General features: G+C 52.7%; 1 protein-coding gene across 1 annotated transcript; it reads left to right on the top strand.

Moving 5' to 3' along the window:
* Nucleotides 1-940: 940 nt before the first annotated feature.
* LOC140661556 (uncharacterized) lies at nucleotides 941-16,680 on the top strand. Its single transcript, XM_072883929.1, has 14 exons — nucleotides 941-1,042; nucleotides 2,071-2,286; nucleotides 2,641-2,873; nucleotides 3,516-3,640; nucleotides 12,133-12,194; nucleotides 12,763-12,919; nucleotides 13,177-13,415; nucleotides 13,536-13,621; nucleotides 14,170-14,228; nucleotides 14,603-14,720; nucleotides 14,921-15,038; nucleotides 15,392-15,609; nucleotides 15,806-15,931; nucleotides 16,403-16,680. The coding sequence occupies exons 2-14, from the start codon at nucleotides 2,251-2,253 to the stop codon at nucleotides 16,518-16,520; spliced, it is 1,695 nt and encodes a 564-aa protein (XP_072740030.1). The 5' UTR covers nucleotides 941-1,042; nucleotides 2,071-2,250; the 3' UTR covers nucleotides 16,521-16,680.
* The last annotated feature ends 3,054 nt before the right edge of the window (nucleotides 16,681-19,734 follow it).

Genomic DNA, 19,734 nt, shown 5'->3' with positions numbered 1-19,734 from the left:
AATTACGTCATGCCCGGAGGCAGGCAAAGGACCGGCATGCTCTACACCTTGAGAAAGATCAAGAGAGAAAAGATGCCATCAAGAAGGCAGAAGGGCTGCAGGAACAACTGGCCCAGCTCCAAAGTGAAAACCTTTTACTCCATCAGCAGCTGGGAGATGTGCAGAACAAGACCACCCAAGAACGAATGGTGAGTGATGCCTTTACATGCGAGGCCGACAAAGTAGAAAAAGAGGTGAGGTGAGCACTGACCAAGAATGACTTAAAGGAGAGCAGTTCCCAAGGCTATCTGGTGCTTCTAAAAGTCAGCAGGTATAAGCTACATGCCTGGGAGTCCCTCACTCGGCTTGGTTCTGGTTTGTCCTGGTCTTGTTGAAATTGCGGAAGGTTCTGGCAAGCCTTGAGACATGCTTATAGACACATAGATATACAGAAATGCTTAGGCATGCATTGGTTTTCGTTTGTGTAGTAGAAGAATAGTGTAAAGGATGATACACAGAGCTGCCTATAGGAAGCCTTGCCTCTGATCATTGGAGAAAGGGCTGCAGTCCAACTACAGCTCTTCCATTGGCATCCGAGTAGATTTTAGCATTATCTTAAGAAACAAGCAAAGCCCCACAAAAGGCACAGTCTCAGCATCTTCCAAGAAGAATGTGCTGGGAAACAGAAATCTTCATTAAGAGATGACATTTCTTTACTTGTCTTCGCTTTCCAAGAATGGCTAGAGATCACCAGCTGTGCAGATGCCATCTGCTTCCAGTGGATGAGATTTCTTCGCTTTGCGATGCACTTAGAAAACTGATCTCGGTATATTAACTAGTAATTGAAAGTAAAAATACAGATTTGGCTTCTTACCTTTTCCTTTGTATTCCTGTGACATTGTTTCCCTAGAGAACAGTGGGACGGCTGCAAGGAGAGCTCGCTGATGCTTTCAGAAAGCAGTGGGTAACAGAAACTTCACTGAAAGCTTCTACACGCCAATGCGATTACCTGAAGCAAGAAAACTCCCGCTTGCAAGAGGACTTGGACAAGGCTAAGGCCGAGGTATACAAAGTCTGTAAACGTGTTAGTATATACGAAGCTGCTCCTCTCCTTCAAAGAGCGCAAGAGAAGAAAATATTCTGGGAACAAATACAGGAGAGGTTTGTCTGAGGACGTTACGAGCTTCAACATCATTAACAATTGTTTTCCAGACTAGAGGGTGCTTTTAGCTTCTTGCCTTGAAAAACCTTGCCCTCTCACCTTGAAAAACTCAGCCGGCTCTTCAGGGAGATTGTTTCGAGGCTGAGGGGAAAGCAGTGGGTTGGGGGCAGCATCTGGGTGGGGAAGAACGAAGCAGCTGTGCTCTTTCGAGACTCGCTTCTGTTCCGACACCGTCCAGAAGTTGTGGCCATGATGTGATATCGCAAGCCATGTGCTCCCAAACGTCTCTGGGCTTGGTTGCTTTCTTTGCAAGGTTTTTTCTTCTCTTGGTCTCTGCACAAAGATGGTGTCTAGTTCCCTGGTAGTGGTGTTTTTGAGGAAGGCAAGTAACCTTTTGTTTGCCTTTGTCTCGTAAGCCAGGCTTCACCCTCCATCTAAGTAAGGCCTTGAACCTCTTGTCTCTTCCCCTCGACGCTGTCTGCCCAGGCATTAGCACAGGGGTGTGCATATGAGAAGGAACGGGGCAGAACAGGAGTGCGGTGGAAGCAAAATGAAATGCAGTGAACGCGGTGAAATGCAAAAGAGCATCTTCACAGGCATGGAAGCTGTATGATGCTGTAGAAGGAGTCGAGTGCCTTTGCCATGGTGCCTTTTGGAAAGGAGGGACGGATGGAAGCCGGAGCAGTCCTGTCAGCAAGGGCGTGAAAGACGTACTTACTTTCAAAAAAACAAGCAGCTTTTCCCTGGGTTGAAATACAAACTTTTGTATTTCAAAGCAAGCTTTTCCCTGGGCAGCTTTTCCCTTTTCCCTGGGTTGAAATACAAACTCAGTGCCTTACAGCCATCATCTCAATCCATACATTTGCTTGAGTTTCACAGAGATTTTTGACCCCTCTGCTTCAGACCGATTGTTTTTTCCCCGCATCCAGGTGCGCGAACTCTCTGCGCAGCTGGAGTTGGAGTCTGAGAAATCTCTGCAGCTCGAAGCCAGAAATCAGGAGCTGCGAGGGCTGGTGACTCTTCTGCCACATTGCTTGGTGACTCCTGGGGTGGGTCATACCACAACAACGCTTCATGGAAAACAGTGCGAGCAGCAAGCACGAGAAGAAATGAGCGAGAAGGAATATCTCAGTCGACATTTGCAGGTCAGATTATGTGCCATTTGTCTCTGTCGTCAGCGTTGCATTCGTTTGTGGCTGCGGTCATGGCTTTTAGGTGTTTTGTCTTGGGCATCTGGCTCTCTTTGTTAGTGCTGTGGGTTTGGCCTTCCTGCAGGGAAGCTGGGGAGCTGCAGAAGGCTGCATCAGAGTGCTTCCGTGTGTGTCGTGGGACCTGTGTGCGTGAAAAATATGCAGCCTTTTCCTCATCCCTGTCTGTACAGCGTCGTAGGCTGCTTAATACTGGATTTCATATAAAAATGGCAGAAAGAGCGGGTTTGTTGAGAGGGGTGGGCATTGTCTTTTTCTTCCTGTTTCTTGAAGTTGCATCTTCGGCTTTAGACACAGGCAGCCACTCAAGCCAGAATAGAAGAGATCAACACCACTGACGCCTCTTGGAGAGAACAGCTGGAGCAGAGAATTAGAGCTCTGGAATCGGACCTGGAGAGAGCATGGAGCACGCAGGAGGAGAGCGCACTGCAACCGGCATGTGCGCAGGCAGAAACAAAAAGCTCCGAAAAGCGTAATTTGGTGGACCCAGAAATGAGAAGATGCCTCACAGAGAAATTAAAAAAGTAAGTCGAACACTTTCTTTCCCCCCCCACGTAATACAATATGACCCTTTTCATCGCGGCTCTTCCATCCCACTTCCCTTTCTTGGATCTGGTCAGCATGGTGTGCGCACCTTCAAGACAGCGTACTTCTCAAAAGAGTACACCTTGGGTTCTCCCATTCGGGAGGCCTGTTTTCCTTTCTCTTTACTGACCCTGGAGTAACAAACCTAATGAGGCCTGTCTGGAGGACGTTTTGGTTAGTTTGCTTTCAACAGTTTTCTGTAGCCATCTCCTCTTCCTGCATGTCTGGTGGAAAAGAGGAGCTTCACTTCTGCTGCTGTTAGGATAGATACACTTGAAAAAGCAGAGGGGACAGAACAGGAGCCTGTGAGGCAAATATACTCTATTCAGCTGCCGTTACGACGGTGCATCTCCAGTCTGCATTTACACTGGGAGGAGGGAAAGACCCCGGAGTCCTTACCACCTTCTGGGAAAGGTCCTACAAAGGCAGAACACGGATTGCTTGGAAGCCTGAGAAGCAGTACATCTGGAGGGCTTGGAAGTCTGTTTTCCGAAGTGCAACAGCGTACGGTCACACTTGGGGAACAACTTTGTACCAATATGAGCAACAGTCGTTCTTGCATGCTCCCGCCTTTTTCACAGGCCTAATGAGACGCTAGCAGAAGCCAGTGCTAAGAGCCCTCAGGAGCAGCGGCACAGACTCTTCAGTCGCAAGGCAAAGAATCTGAGCCAGAGCAGGGGACAGAGCGGAAACCCATCGGGCTCAGGTAAGCAGCTCCAGATGTGATTCTTCAATGGCCAGGTGGCTTAGGGATTACGGTTGGGTTTTGCCTGTGATACTGAGATAGTGGAAGCCTTTTCTGTGTAATTCCTGGCCACGTGGAACTAGGAGAAAGAAGTTACTTGCTTATCCTGCACAGCATAAAGCAGGTTCTGTTAGGTGGAAACCCAAAACACGTAGCCACTTCTCCAGAGAAGAATTGAACCCGTTTCATGACAATTGTTCCTCTGGAGTCCCGAGGCCCCAAATCGCTGATTTGCTTTTGAGGCTTTGGCTGAATACGGTGGGCGTAGAAAGAAAGTGTTTTGGCAGGACAAGTGCTGCCTATCTCCGCACAGGAAGGATGGATCTGTGCCGTGCTGGGAGATTTCCTTGGCCTGGCTTCGATAAAGAAGCTTTGCCTGTTCAAAGACAGACGATCCCGTGTTTTGGTCAGGAGGACTGCAGAAGCTGGTGGAAAACCTTGTGCTCCACAGAAGCCCTCTTTTGAACTTCTTAGGACAATGGGGCATTTGAAGGCAAAGAGGTCTCGGGCGTCTGAAGTGTAAGCAGATGCCATTTGTGGGCTTTGCGTGGGTTTATCTGTTGTGCGCGGCCTCTGGAATTTCCTTCACGGGCTTTATGGTTGCCTGACCATCAGTTGCCTGATGGTCAAACATGGAAAATCTCATTTCTTCCTTTGCGCGTGCCCCTTTCCACCTTGGTTTCCTCTGGTGGGCTTAGATCTCTCCAGACCTTTACAGCATCCTGTCACAGCTGACAGTGGTCCGTGGACTTTCTGGGCTAGGTCTGCTGTAGAACTAACATCGGATCTTGCTTTTTCTCTCCCAGTCACCCGCGAAGGTGAAACTGGATCTGCTGGGGATTCTCCCTGGACATCTCCTGCTCTTCCGCCAAACGTAAATGAAGTCCAGGATCCCCTTCGAGGGCAACACCGCCCCAGCACGATGCTTTGAGGAACAATTCTTAAACTGGTAGAAAACACTCATGAGAGTTTGTGAAAATTCTTTTGTCTACGCCCATCTCCCGTGCTTTCCCATCGCCGTCCCTTCCTGAGCCACCACAGCATCGGGCTCAGCAAGGTTTAGTGGCTGGGGACAGCAAAGCCCTCGGACACCTCCCCTTCCCTGCCTCCCCACCGACGGGGGTCTCAGGGCTGCGGGAGGGGCTGCAGGTGCCGTCCCGGCGCTGGGGAGGCCGGCGAGGCCTCTGGGACTCTCCTCAGCCCGGCAGCGGTGCTGGGGGCCGGGCCGCGGGGGCGGGCAGGGCCGTTCCCTCCGCCCGCAGCCTGCTGCCGGGCCGGGGGTGTCTGGGGGAGGCCCAGTCCCGGGGCCGGGGCGGGGTGGGGGTTCCCGGGGGCCCTCCCTGGGGCCGGGGCAGCGCCGCCCTGTCCGGAGCTGCTCCCCCCTGCTGGCTTGGGGGCCTGGGGCTCGGGCAGGGCGCGGGTTCCATGGAGACGGGCCCGGAGGAGGGCGCGGCCTGGTCTGGCAGTGCCCGGGGGTCAGCGCGCGTGTGCGGGCCCAGGGCATGCTGGGCGCGGTGGTCCTTCCTCGCCCCGGGGCATGCTGGGAGCGGTGGCTTGCCCTGGGACATGGCGTCTCCTTCGTCGGGCACACAGGAGGCTCCTGGGCGGAGACGGCCTCTGAGGCCAGGAAAGGTGGCCGGAGGGAAGGGGCCTGTGCCGGGCCAGCACGGAGGTGCTTCGAGCAGCCTCACCAGCAGAAGCGCTGCCCGGGGAGGTGTTTGACAGCCCTGGCTGCCGCGGCCACTGCTTGGGAAGAGCGGGAGGTCAGGGGAAGGACGGACACGGCCTTGGCAAGGCCTCGGCCCCCGGTGGTGCCGAATTCCCCCCAACACCCAGGGAGACGGGGCTAACGCCATGCTGCACAGAGACGCTCACCGTGTTCCCAGAGCTGAGGCTTTTCTTGTTCTCCGAATGCTGTAAGAGCAGAAAGTGTCCTGGGAGGAAATACAGGAGAGGTTTGTCGAAGGACTTTGCAAGCGACAACGTCATTCATGATCCTTTTCCCAAAGAGATTGTGCTTGTACCTGAAACGTCCAAAACCCAACGGGTTTTGGTTGCAAGTAAGGAAGTGACCCACCTGGAAGCAGGAAGAAAGGGTGCCTGGCTCTGTTACGGGCTGTCATCAGCTCTAGGAGTAAAGCATGCTTCAGGGTTTCTGCAGGGAAACCAAAAACGTTTTCCCATGCCTCGTCTCTCCTAGGAGCCTTGGTTTGAGGAAGCGCTTGTTGGTAAATTGTGGCACGCAGTGAAAATATATTGAAGTATCTACTAGTGAGTGTGTGCTGCTCTTTTGCAGTTCACTCTAAGTATGGAAAGGGTGATAATCACGGGCCGTTATTATTGCGATAAGCAGTGCCTGCAACGGGATTTAATTTGTCAGCAGTCCTGGCTCACCGGGGAGGTCCCAGTTGACTGGAGGTGAGCAAATGTGACGCCCATCTACAAGAAGGGCCGGAAGGAGGATCCGGGGAACTACAGGCCTGTCAGCCTGACCTCGGTGCCGGGGAAGGTTATGGAGCAGATCATCTTGAGTGCCATCATGCGGCACATACAGGATAACCAGGTGATCAGGCCCAGTTAGCATGGGTTTGTGAAAGACAGGTCCTGCTTGACTTTCCTCATCGCGTTCTATGACAAGGTGACCTGCTTAGTGGATGAGGGACAGGCTGTGGATGTTGTCTACCTAGACTTTAGTAAAGCCTCTAGCACCATTTCCCACAGCATTCTCCTGGAGAAACTGGCTGCTCACAGCTTGGATGGGCGTACGCTTCGCTGGGTAAAAAACTGGCTGGATGGCCGGGCCCAAAGAGTCGTGGTGAACGGAGTTAACTCCAGCTGGTGACCAGTCACAAGTGGTGTTCCCCAGGGCTCAGTACTGGGGCCAGTTCTATTGAATATCTGTATCAATGACCTGGACAAGGGGATCGAGTGCACCCTCAGTCAGTTTGCAGACCACACCAACCTGGGCAGGAGGGTTGATCTGCTGGAGGGCAGGAAGGCTCTGCAGAGGGACCTGGACAGGCTGGATCCATGGGCTGGGGCCAACTGTGTGAGGTTCAACAAGGCTCAGTGCCAGGTCCTGCACTTGGGCCACAGCAACCCCCTGCAACGCTGCAGGCTTGGGGAAGAGTGGCTGGAAAGGACCCTGGCGGGAAAGGACCTGGGGGTGTTGGTCGACAGCCGCCTGAAGATGAGCCAGCAGTGTGCCCAGGTGGCCAAGAAAGCCAACGGCATCCTGGCTTGTATCAGCAATAGCGTGGCCAGCAGGACCAGGGCAGTGACCGTGCCCCTGTACTCGGCACTGGTGAGGCCGCACCTCGACTGCTGTGTTCAGTGTTGGGCCCCTCACTCCAAGAGAGACATGGAGGGGCTGGAGCGTGCCCAGAGAAGGGCAACGGAGCTGGGGAAGGGGCTGGAGCACAAGGCTGATGGGGAGCGGCTGAGGGACCTGGGGTTGTTCAGCCTGGAGAAAAGGAGGCTGAGGGGAGACCTCATCGCTCTCTATAACTGCCTGAAAGGAGGGTGTAGCAAGGTTGTTGTGTTAAAAGTTACTGTCGCATAGGAGTCTGAGGAGTGGCTGGGGGGAAACCCTCCCGTTGAGTCACGAGGTTCAGACAGGACCCCCTTGCTTTCTAAACTTCTCAGAGAGGAGTCTAGGTGCGGCTAAGTCCAGCCTTAGTCTCAGACTTGGTCAACGGTTTATTTTCTAAGGACTGTATATGTAGTCACGCATCAGAGTCAATGTTTGCCTGTCAGAGCCCTCTCTGGGCTTTCACTGAAACAGCTTCACAAATTTGATTAAGGCGATAGCCTAAATTTGACAACATTATAAGTCCGGTTGTGTTCAGTGTACTGAACTTTCACAGTTATGGATTCAGAAATAACACGATGCACCCCCAGTCTAGTCGTGTTGCATGAACTATCATGGCCACACTCAAGGAGTCTGGTTGCGTTCAGTGAGAACTACCACGGCTAGATTAATGAAGAGTGCAGTTTATTAGAGCAACAGACACACAGGTTCTTTGGATTACCCGTGATAAATTCACTGTCTGCAAAGCACGTGCAGATACCAAGCGTATGAGTAACACCGCCGGCCACAAACGTGTTGAAAGATATAAAGCAACTCTATATAGAGGTTTCTAAGTTTCCCGGAGAGGCACTTGGTATAACCAAGTGTTTGAATCTTACCCAAAGGCGTCCCGATGCGTGGGAAGAGAGGCTCAGCCCGTCGACTGATCCCAGAGGTCAGAGTGGTACACGATGGTGTCTTCCCTAACATTCTCCCTCTCTTAAGCTATTTTAGACTATTTTTCACCTTTCGGGTGGAGCTTGAGTGACTCTAGTCATACATACCTTTGTTAGGATTGGTGTAAAGTTTTCTCGCTTCTCTTTTAAAGGTATAAACTAGGAAAATTCAAAGCGCAAGCTTCGTGAGGGGTGGTCGCACCTTGGAGGCGGGTAGCTTTTGGGATGGAGGTGTGTTTTGGTATTATAATGATGTTATAATGAGCAAAGTTCACCAAAAGGACAGCTTTTTGTCAAGAACGTGACAGACTGTTGGCCCAGGGTAGCAAATATGCAGCTTATCAGTTCCATGATACCTTCAAGTTCCCATATTATCACAGAGCCCGGCCGCATATCTCCACACCACTCCACCCTCCGGGCAGTTCCTCTTAGAGCCAACACACCAAGTTCCCCTGGCGTTGCCGACATCTAAGGTTGCAGGCCTGGGGAACTTCTGTGGAATAGATTCCTTGCATGTCAGCTGCATTCCACCCGGGAAGCTTCTTCAATGCTGTGCCTTACCTAAAAGTGTGAATAGAAGTTTAATTTCTAAGTCACCTCCAGCAATTATTCCACAGAGGTGGGCATCGGTCTCTTCTCCCAAGTAGCAAGTAAGTAGCATGAAAGGAAATGGCCTCAAGTTGTGCCAGGGGAGGTTTAGATTGGATATTAGGAAAAATTTCTTTACTGAAAGGGTTGTCAAGCATTGGAACAGGCTGCCCAGGGAAGTGGTGGAGTCACCATCCCTGGAGGTATTTAAAAGACATGTAGATGTGGTGCTTAGGGATGTGGTTTAGTGGTGGACTTGGCAGTGTTAGGTTTAGGGTTGGACTCAATGATCTTAAGGGTCTTTTCCAACCTAAATGATTCTATGATTCTAAACAGGCACACCCAGGGATCTGGGGATCACACAAAGGCACACCCAGGGGTCTGGGCATGCAGCGAGAAGTACACCAAGGGTTCAAGGCACACCAAAATGCACATCATGGGGTCAGGATGCTCCCAGAGCCCCCAGAAAGCCTTGGGGTGCACAGAAAGACACATCCAAAGGGTGGTTGATGGTGGTACAAAACCTCAACTGGCAAAGGTCACATCTTTTGAGGGTTGATAGTGGAGCCAATACAGTTTAACATCTTTATTAACCATCTGGATAATGGGGAAAACCCCACTCTTGGAGAGTTTTCTGATGACACCAAATTGAGGGGGAGCTGCTGAGCTGCTGAAGGGCAGGACTTCTGTACAGGGCCCTGTGGCTGTTGAAGGTGCTCAGGGAGTACGTACAGCATGATCCAGACCATGACATGACTGCCTCTGCAGTCTCCCTTCCCCATGTCCCTCGCTGGGTCCCCACTGCATCTCCTGGGAGGGAAGAGCCCTTGTGTGCAGGCATATAACATCTGACGCTTTACTCGTGCGTGACTCCACCTGAGACCGTCTTTCATCTCCTGAGTCCCAATTCCCAGCCCATCCCCAACCTCTGTCTCCACTGGACAGTGACAAGAGGGCCCCAAATCCAGACTTCAGCCTCTGACAGAGCACTCGGCGCTCACCCCCTCAGCCCATGGGGAACCCAAGAAAAGCATCTGGCCCTTTGAGGGTGCCATTCCTTGGGCCTCTTCTTAATCCCAGCTTCAAAAGAAGAGTCTAACCCTAAGGCAATGCACTGAACAGATCCCTTTTGACTGCAGACGTGCTCTCAGGGGGTAGCTCCGACACACCAGTGCCCATTCGCTCTCCTGCCTTGCCGTGGCAGCATCACACATGGAGACCCAGCAGTAGCATCGACAGCGTTCAAGGCTGTTTGCTCCAAAGCACCACAGCACAGAGTGGAACCGAAGGAAGAGTAACATGACGAAACGGCAGCCTCTGGCAGCCTTCAGCAGAGGTGGCTCCAGGGAAGCAGCAGCGAGGAAGTGCCAGCCGTGACAGGGAGGGGATGGCTCAGGGCTGTCCCCACCTACTGCAGCAGGACTCTTCTCCCCTCCAGGTAGCGCAGGTACCACTGACACAGGAGGCAAGACGTGATGGGTGCCCCGCCCCCAGCTTCCAATATATACAATAGGAACAGACAGAAAAATAACTACATAAAGGAGCGCACAAAGAGATATAAATATGTCCTCTTTAAAAATGACACACAGATACACGATTTTGTATCTGTACCTCCTGCTGCATACATCTATGGAGATGCAGGCCCTAGGAAGGGAGCAGATGTTAACCCCAATTAGGAGAGGCCATGAACCAGAAGGGGAGAGGGAATACACCGATGTTCCGTACACACCTCCCCTCTCTCGGTAGAGGGAAAGGACTGCGGGTTCCATGTCACACCCAAGGAGTCGTACGTCCCCACCTCCCAGTGCCACAGTATTTCCACATCCAGGCACCACTGCAAGAGAGCGTGGCACAGGCATGACTCTTCTTACCACTCTGCACCACAGTGGAGACACCGGGCTGCAGCAAAAGGGGAGGGAAAGACCTGATCTTGCTCAGGAAGGTTGTGACTGGGTAGAAAAGGAGGAGAATTCATCCTAGAGGCCGTGCGTTGGGCTGCTTTGTTGCAAAAGGCTTTGCTGCTCAGGGATGAAGGTGGTGGTAGAGCTAAAGATGGTGGTGGTTCCTGTATTGCTTAAGAAAGACAGAAAAAGGGTGGTGCTTTGGCAATGCTGTCTTCATAAAAAAATCATTTCTAGCTGTTATTTAATGACTGGGGTTTTGTGACTAATTTACATAGTTACCGTAGTTATCATACTTAGGTAGATGAATGTTATTGTGCAACTACCTTAACTTTCCTCTAGAAAGACTGCAGAGGTCAATTCCAACCACATCAGTTGAGGTTTACCCAGCAGGTATGTATTCTTGCTTATTAGACGGAGGAATGTTTAAGAATTGGGAAATACAATGAAAAACAATTGGAAAATAATGAAAACCTCTCCAACCAAACCCCAGTGTTTCCTTTTCAATTAATCTCACTGCCTTCTTAGACTGCACCTGGTGAACTGTGAGCATGACCTAGATATCCATTCTCCAAAGCCTACTTGGCTCCAACTGCAATTCCAAAATAATGTTTTTCCCAATCTGCCATGCTCTTTTGTATCCATGCTGAAATCCAGTGTTAAAAATATTTGTTTGGAATTTGTCATCTTGCTCTCCACTCAGGCTACTTTTCATACCCATCTCAAGAAAATTTCGAGCAATCTTTTCCCAAAGCATGTGGTCCTCTGCACCTAGACATTCTCTGCTTGGGCTACTTGGGGGCAAGGACTCCCAAAACTGGGGGGGGGGGTGCTGGGGGGGTGGTGGTGTATTTTCAACTTGATTTTTTTCACCCTGTAAGTCTCCTCATCTTGTTTCTCTGGCAGGAGAGGCACCGTGTTTGTGCCTGCTCAGGTGAGGTTCAACGGTGCTTGTCCATGACTCTGGGTCTCCCTGTGGAGAGGGCAGTGGGTGGATGGGGACAGCTCCCCAAAATGCCCAGTGCAGTCCCCTTCCCCGTGCAGAGTTAAGCCTGGCAGGGTGCCTGGGGGGCTGGAGGCGGTCCCTGCAGCCCCTCTGTGACACGGGCTGTGGTCACAATGGGACATCCTGCCTCAGTGTGACACCTTCTCTCTCCCCACGGCACCCCAACCTGCACCTCCCTGCGAGTCAGGGACAAGCCCAGGCGCGGGGGGCTGCTCTCGCCACCGCTCTGCTCTTGGCAGCTGCTTTGCAGCCAGGAGGAGAAGGAGGAGGCAGGTGGTGGCATAGCGCTGGGGCTGTTTGGTGAGGAGGAGTGAAGGAAGTTGGCCAGGAGGAGCTGCAGCCATGCAGTGGTTCTCCTCGGACTTCCTCCATGCACTGTCTCCACACCTGGCAGATTTCACAAAGAAGGGTAAGTGCTGCCAGAAGGTCCCGTGCTCAAGACGGATCACTGTGAACTCGGAGACACCTTCCTATCGTGGATGGGAGGACATCCTTGTGCAAAGCCTTCTCATGTCTTCAAGTACAGACCTCCATCCCCAGCACAGGAGGTCTTCTCATGGGGACACAGTTAGAATTCAGCTCTGCAGGCCAGTTCCTGCATGGGTGATTTCAGGGGGGAGGCAGTGGTGTAGGATGATGCCTGCATCTGCTGGCTTGGCAAGGTGATGAGCTTCTTGACTTCAAGCATGGCCCGTCTTCCTCTTCTTCCCCAGAGATCGCAACCATTTGGGATAGCGTGTCGGAGTGCACTCGCCAAGAGCTGCTGTTGAACAACGTGAGCTGCTTTCCTCGTCCTCCTTCAGACCCTGATGTGTCCTGACCCCTCCCCATGCCCGGTATTCCTCCCCCAGCTTAGAAAGCAGAAAAAATGCCCCAGAAGGGTACTGTGGTGGACAGCTTTGCCAGAGAGCAACTTTTGAGTGAATGGAGAGAAAAAGCAAAGCCCTGCTGTAGACGAAGAAGAACACGGGCTTTCTTCTTTGGGGTCTTCCCTAGCCCTGCTGGCAGGGTGTAATGACCAGGCAGAGAGCCTGGGGCAGTGTTCCGGGCTTTTCCCAGGGGTTGGCGCTCCTCGGACCTTCTCAGGCTCCAGGTGGTGTGCCCAGCTTGTCCTTCAGCTTGCATGCCCTGGGAAGAGGGTGAGAGGGTGAAGAGGAGGGAGAGGGGAACAATCTGGAGGGCAAGGCTCTTCTCCAAAGCTTTCCAACAGCCCCACCTTGTCCCTGGGGACCACAGGGGTGGACAGGCCAACAGTTAAGCCTTAGTGTGCCCAGACAAGTCTTCACGCTGTTGTCCCAGCGCAAAAATTCCAACTTCTGTTTCTTTCTTGCTCTTGTTTGCAGACTGTCAGGCTAATGGGCATGGGTACTGTGTACATCAGGGAAGAGGACTTCTGTGATGGGAACAAGGCGAGTTTCAAGGTCCAGAGACCCATGTTCCACCTGGACAAGCCAGTTGAGGTGGGGAACAAGCTCCGCTATGAGACCAGATCACAGCCTGGTAAGAAGAGACCTTCAGACCTGTGCTCCCCCCTTGAGTCACAGCTGGCGTTTCCCTCCATCTCCTCCTTGAGAGCGGCAGTAGTTTGCGTGGGGGCAGGGCGCTGGCCCCCGAAGGCAGGCCGCTTGCTGCTGCATGGGGAGTCGGTGGGGTGGGAGGAGGGTCGGTGGGCTCTTGATGGGTCCTTGTGCTGAAAGGTGACGTGGGTCTGCTGAAGGCTGATCAAGTGACTTTGTTGCCGGGCGGTTTCTTCACAGATGAATTAGAAGTTGCAGAGCTGATCTACACCGAGGCCGCCCTCCGCCTCAGCATCCCCAAGAAAAAGGTCTTGAAATGCGTCGAGGCAACCGTGAGAGTCATTGCGTGGGCCTTGACCGAAGGCAAGGACTTCGACTTTGTCTTCAAGAGCTTCGGCATCCTGGTGTGCCGAGGAAGGAGAGTGGTCATGAGGTTCTTTGAAGACCTGCTCCAAGATGTGGACAAGACTGGGATCCTGGCAAGCACTTTCTTCCAAGTGAATTTGTCATGTTTTCAGTGCTCCCCCTAACTCCTTTGCAGCTGGGTCAAAGCCACGACCCTGGGCACGTTCAATCCCCTGTCTCTCTCCTTCTTGCAGAAATCAAGCCTGAGGCCCTTGGTCACAGCCCGCAAAGAAACAGCAGTTTTCCACATGCCTCCTGGGGGGATCTTCGTGTTCCCACAGTGAGTATGTTTGCTTCTGTCACCCTCAACTGACCAAGCGAGGAGCTTCCCAGCCCTTCTTTGGTCCAGCCGCCCAGAGGTGCCAAGGACCAAGTTACTGGGGCTGGTCTCCTCCTGAAGCTGCTGTGGAGTACCTGTTCCAAAGCAGTCCTTCTCCATGAAGTCCACGGTCACTCCTTCTTTGGGGTGTTGTCAGGTGGCATCCCAGGGAAGAGGGCCTGCATTACCTTCCCCCTGCGTGGGACATGGAGAGGCAGGGAGGGACCATTTTCCATAAAGCTTTATATGGTCCTTCCCTTTCCCTTGGGTGAGAATGAAATAGAAAAAAACCCAAACAAACCAAGCCCAAGATGTCATAATTTTCAAACAGAGTTTGGTGACGCTCATTTCCTAATATCTATTGCCGTCTTGTTGTATGTTCTGCTTTGCAAAACTGGAGACTTGACAGTAGCTCAGCTCTCGAGCAGCTCTGGGAGCAGCTTCTTAGTGGGGGCTGCAGGGGACTCTGTTGCCCTTTATTGAAACCGCTGGCACCTCCTTATTTGCAGGTTTGAGTACAAAAACAAGATGTCTGAGAAAGAGCTGGCTGAAAAGGCAGCGCGACAAGGTACTGTAACAACACACCGATGTCATGTAGGAACGCAAGAGTGTGTTCCCCACATATGACTCCACCTCCCCAATGCGAGAGGTTCTCCAAAGTGACCAGCACGTCCCAGCTCACCCCCTTTTCCAAATGGGGACCCAAGGAAGGAAGCAATGGGGCAGGAACTGCTCAGGGAGCAGCATGGCCCTGTAGAAAGGGAGGGCTGGGAAATAGCGGTAGTCGGAAAGGGCCGACACCGTCCTAGGAAGCCTGACTCCAAGGGCTGAGGAGTCCAGGCCAGGCACTCGTAGCACACGCGTGCACAGATGGCACATCTGTCTTGCGGGAAGTGTCCCAGAGGTGCAGCTGTGAAGAGCTTCCTGGTTTTGTGCTTCCAGCAGCTCATCCTGGCGAGTGCCTGCTCTCCCGAGAGCGTCTTTCTCCCGTCCGGACAAGTGGCCTAGGTCTCACAGGAGAAAAGAGGAGGAAGGTGGGGACTGCAGCAGGTACCATAAGGTGAGACTCTTCAGCCACACCTGAGCAGTACAGCTCATGGCTGTCTCGTCCTGGTTTTGACTTGAGGGTACTTCCTAGCCTAGACATAGCTCTCGTGCAGAACTGCCTTGTACTGCCTGCACAGGGCCGGTCTGTGAGCACAAGCTGAAGAACAGGCTCCCACTGTTCTCATACAAACTCCTTGTGCGGTGTGTTTGCAGCGTGCTGCCGCCAGTTGAGGGGAGCCGTGCAGAGAAACGCAAGGAAGTCAAAGCGACGGACTGTCCTGAAGTCAGGCTCCCTCCTCTGGACATGGACAGTCAGATGGGAGCAGCAGTGGTACGTGGTACAGGTGGACGTGTAGGAAAACGTGGCTCTATGGAGAGGGAGTCCTCAAAGACACCTGCCTAGACTGCGGACGTGTTCATCCCATCACTCCTTCTGGCTCTTCCTTTCCGTCTGGCCAATGACTGCCTCTGTTCACAGCACCCTTGGCTTCCACGTAGACCCTCCTGGTGCCCTAGCTCCTGCCCCAGGGTCCCTGCCAGGGGCGCTTCTCCTCCCTGTGGGTTTCCCGGGTGGGCTGGGGGACTGCAGAGGGCTTGCAGGCCCTGGCTTCTCTAGTGCTGCCTTGTCCAGGCATGGGAGAGAGGTGAGACCTGGGCTCAAATGTTCCTCTTCTTCCCACCCAGGCGAAGCGGCCATCCGAAATACCCCAGGTGCATTGGCCTGACTTGTCACTGCGCTTCCCCTGCCCCAAAAGTACCAGGCAGGAGAGGGCCAAAATACAGGCAGGATGGGAGAAAGCCATCTCCTGGGGCAAGAGAGATGGGGAGGAGATGTCTCACTGCCATCCCCGAGTGGAGAAGGGGAAAACACTGGCCCCTTGGCTGGAGACGCCACGGCCAGAGTAAGTGCGTGCAGCTCCCGGCAAGGCTGGGAAGAGTTGAGCGGCAGAGACCGTCGATCTGTGGGGTCAGGGACCCGATTTCCCTGACATGGGCATGCCTGGGGTTAGCCCCAATGCCCAGTGTCTCTGGGCAGCCCCAGCCTAGGCGCAGGGGCCTGGGCAGGGTGCGAGAGGGAATTTGTTCCTGCCGTTGCAGCCTCTGGCCACCACAAGCAAGGCAGGTCCTGACAAACCTGGAGCCGTACAGGTCCCGCCAGGAGGAATGGAGGAGGAGTGTGTGGCTCAACAGACTGTGGGCAACGGCCCCGAAGCAGTTCCTCTGGTAAATATCTCCAAGCACGGGAGGCATTTTCCCGCTGCAGCATTTTCCTCCCTTGCCTGGGCAGCAGCAGCTGGGAAGGACTGTCTGTACTGACAGCCGGGTGGCAGGAGAGCAGCAGGGTCCTGAGGCTGTGCCCCTGAGTCAGACCTGCCTTCCAGCCCCAGGGAGATGTCCACAGGCAGAACAGAGGCAGACGGGGACATGGGTGGGTTCCTCTGGCATTTGGCTCTGCCTTTCCACCCCACAGAGACTGTCCCTCCTCTGCCAGGGCATCCACACTCAGACTCCTCGCCCGGAGGGCCGTACCTGTCCCCTCCCAGGTCTCAGCCCCAAGCTGATGGGCCTGGTCCTGTGGAGCAGGGGGTATCATCTCAGTGACCACAGAAAGCCTCCAGGACCAGACCTGGTGGGCAGGCGGTCTGTGCCCTCCTCTCTGTACCTCCAACTGAACAGCTTTTGGTTTCTCCTTAGCGCTGGGAAGAAGATGGAGCTCAACAACACCAGAGAGAAGCAGGCCAGTGCGGCAGCACGTGGGATGTGTGCGCAGTATGGCCAGCTCCCGCCACACAGACCTGCACCCCAGCACTGAGGAGCAAAGCCTGAGGGGCCCAGCGAAGCCTCAAGGTTGGACGTGTCAGGGCCGAGCGAAGGCATGTTGGTGCTGGAGCTCCCACTCTTGCTGCCAGTGCTGCCTCCTCTGCAGCAGCAGAGCCCTTAGCAGAGTGGGACCTTTCCAAACGCTGTATTCCTCCCGGAGATGCCAAATAAAGACACTGGTGGCCTGCTCCCAGCTGGAGTCCCCAGCCTGTGCCTGGCAGGACATTCATTGGCAGGGCTTTGGAAAGGACGGGCAGTTAACGAGCCTGTGCACTGGCCCATCCTCGTGCAAAAGCAACCTGTGTGCACAGTGCCTCCCGTCCCCGGCACCCCTCGGAGTGACCACGCACACACAGCTCAGCCCGGTCTTGTCCAAAGTGGGAGCTGAGCAGCACGGAGGGGAGGAGAGGAGATGCAATGCAGGCGTGCAGGAAGGGGAGAGGAGGGGAGGGCAGTGCCCAGCAAGGTGGACAGTGGGCATCTGAGCACACAGGGATGGGAACTGAGGAGGACATGTACACATGCCTGGAGGGAAAGAAGGGACTCTTGAGCCTCCCAGGAGGGATGGGAGGGCACCTGAATGCCGCGGATGGGGCTGAAGGGGATGTGTGCATGAACTAAGGGGAAAGGGGAGGCTCAGAGCCTGCAGCCAGGGTCATAGAGGAGACATGAACGGACACCGTGGGGAATGGAGGGGCTCCGAGTGCTCCCAGAGGGCAACGAACAGCACGGCAGTGCCCTCTGAGGGGAACCGAGGCTTTCTGAGTGCCGGCAGGGGAAGGCGAAGGATCCAGGCACTCGGGGGGTGCACACAGATTGCACTGAGGTGCACTGAAAGGCACAGCGGGGGCCTGGGATGCCCCAAAAGGCACACTCAGGGGTCTGGAGATCACAGAGAGTCATACTTATATGGTTCTTTGACCATACCTGTCAAAAAACTCCATGTTGTTCTGGTCTGCCAGGAAAATAACTAGCCAGTGCTCTCCACGCCCGTTATGTGAATGCATAATCACAAGCAATCTTGCTGGTCTTGGAGAAACACAGTGCCTAAGGAACCATCAGCTCAGGTGAATGCATAGAAATGGTTCCTTGGCGTAGGGCGTCTGCTGAAGGAAACCAAGAGAGCTGTTCGGTGTCTACCCTCAGCACGTAGTTTAAGAGCCAGTTTATTTCTATCACTTTTTTTAAATGCACCCTAGACAATCATATTAATGGTGGTGGTCAAGGCCCCTGCAAAGCATGCTTCTGCTCTCAGGTTTCCTCTTTTAACTGGGGAATAGTTATCAGCACATTCTCTGCCTGAAGAAAGATTACAGGGAGACAACTCATATCCACGGGTGAACTCTTCCCTTCAAGCAGCAGGGAATTGGCAGCAGGGCTGCCAATCGTCTGAACGAGCTGCATATATTCTCCACACAGCAGCCATTCTCAAAATCAGGCTGCATTGGTTTCACTAGCATATGTTCATCTTCCATGCTGAGGGCCACAAAATTTACATCATAATGTTCGAAGTTGGAAGTGTTCTCAGCATGATTGATGCTAAAAGTGTCGTTATCTACAAACACAATAACAATAAGTTTGTGTAGCCATCCCAGAAACAAATTTTCCTGCCAAATTTTGACTGCCAGACGGTATGCTGAACAATTTTATGCACATCCAGTTCACTGGGTATTTAGTATTGGCTGTAAGTAATGCCTCAGCATGCCCCAAATGCACTCCAGGCACGACCTGCATCTCCACATGCACGTGAGGCAGAGGTAATAACCAGCTTGCAAGGTCCTGCTGCTGGGGAGGTCATCAAACAAATCTGTCTTTGGTGCACATCAGCTTAATTTTTACATCCGCACCATTCAACAAAAGCTTGCCAGTGAATAAATCACAAGACCCAAGGCCTCACCAGCTTGGAGATTGGGCCCATCAGATTTTACAATCTTGCAGCAAAGGTATGGCAGGGTGTTCAGATCTGTGTAATCTTCCCCATTCCCAGCTGTGAAAAATCCAGAGGTGCAGCCTCTGCAATAGCAGGAAGTGGAGGCACCTCAGCAAACCGGCTTTTTCAAGGCTGGTGTGTGTTGTGGACACTTCAAACAAATCCAGCTTGTATTTGATACGTTCTTCTGAGCAGCCATGAATGCAAACCATCCCTTTTAAAATAGATTTCCTTTTCTAGTAGAAGGGGATCTTATCAGGACCTTATCTACTAGACCTTATCAGGGTTTTTGTCTCTTCTGCATGGTGGAGCTTGGCTGGCTGTTCTTTTTCTTCTTGTTGTCCTGGTCCAACTGTACTCTGGTTCCTTTTTCTTCTCAAGGGCTGGGGTGGACCTTCCCTCCAGGGGCTTGACATGGCGCTCTTTCTTTTAAGGCTTTTTCTTTGAATATAAGCAAGTCCCTAGTGCTCCTGATTTGACAGCATTTCCAACTTATCCATTACAACCTTGGAAGCACATTTTTTGCAATATCTTGGGCGGTGCTCTTAACATGTGACTTACAATTTCGAAACTTCTTTTCAAAAGAGCCTTTCTGAACAGGCCGTGGACTCTATGCCTCTGACACCTGCACCATACATTGCAGCAAGACCATTGCTGACCCGGGCTCTGTATTCATGTTCAAGGACAGGTCGCCATAATTCTTTACCACTCCCATTTTGGTGTGGTTTCTTAAAATATCAGAGACTTCCAGAGCTGAAGATGCAGCTTTGCAATCCAAAATCCCAAAGCTAAATGAGACATGCCTGTTCTGGTCAGTCTTTATTTCAATGCTGATCATGTCAATGTGCTGGCAGTTTACCAGCAAGTAGCGTGGCTTATCACTGGCAGGATCTTGTTATTACCACCAGTCAGAACACAGCACAATAAAAGAACTGCAAAGTCCCCAAAAACCTGTTATACCCGAGATCTGTGTAGAGATACAGTTAAATCCTCCAGAGAACCCTGCAAAATATGTGCCAGATCCACAATCATAGAAAAAGTGTAAGGCTTTTCATCCAGTTTGAGCTCTGTTTTCCTTGTCACTGCTGGAGAGTTGACAGCTGAAGCTTTGTTGTGGGGGTTCCATCAACATGGAGAAGGACGGATAATAGCCTTTCTGCAAAGCAGACTGCCGTGTCTTTCCCTGCAGTGCTATTTCAGACATGGTGTCTTTGCTGATGCCATTCCAGCTGTGTGGGTCCTGGTTTTCCACCAGCTCCACCGCTCAGTACTGGAG

The sequence above is a fragment of the Ciconia boyciana genome, chromosome 19 (assembly GCF_034638445.1).
Source record: "Ciconia boyciana chromosome 19, ASM3463844v1, whole genome shotgun sequence".
Taxonomy (NCBI): Eukaryota; Metazoa; Chordata; class Aves; order Ciconiiformes; family Ciconiidae; genus Ciconia; species Ciconia boyciana.
The sequence above is the reverse complement of the archived record's forward strand: the minus strand, read 5'-3'. Positions and strand labels throughout refer to the sequence as shown.

Bases quoted from the DNA above. Each gene is read 5' to 3' on its own strand.
- LOC140661556 (XM_072883929.1), top strand. From the start codon at position 2,251: ATGAGCGAGAAGGAATATCTCAGTCGACATTTGCAG. The intron at 13,622-14,169 runs GTGAGTATGTTT...CCTTATTTGCAG, and splicing joins GGGATCTTCGTGTTCCCACA to GTTTGAGTACAAAAACAAGA. The intron at 14,229-14,602 runs GTACTGTAACAA...TTGTGCTTCCAG, and splicing joins TGAAAAGGCAGCGCGACAAG to CAGCTCATCCTGGCGAGTGC.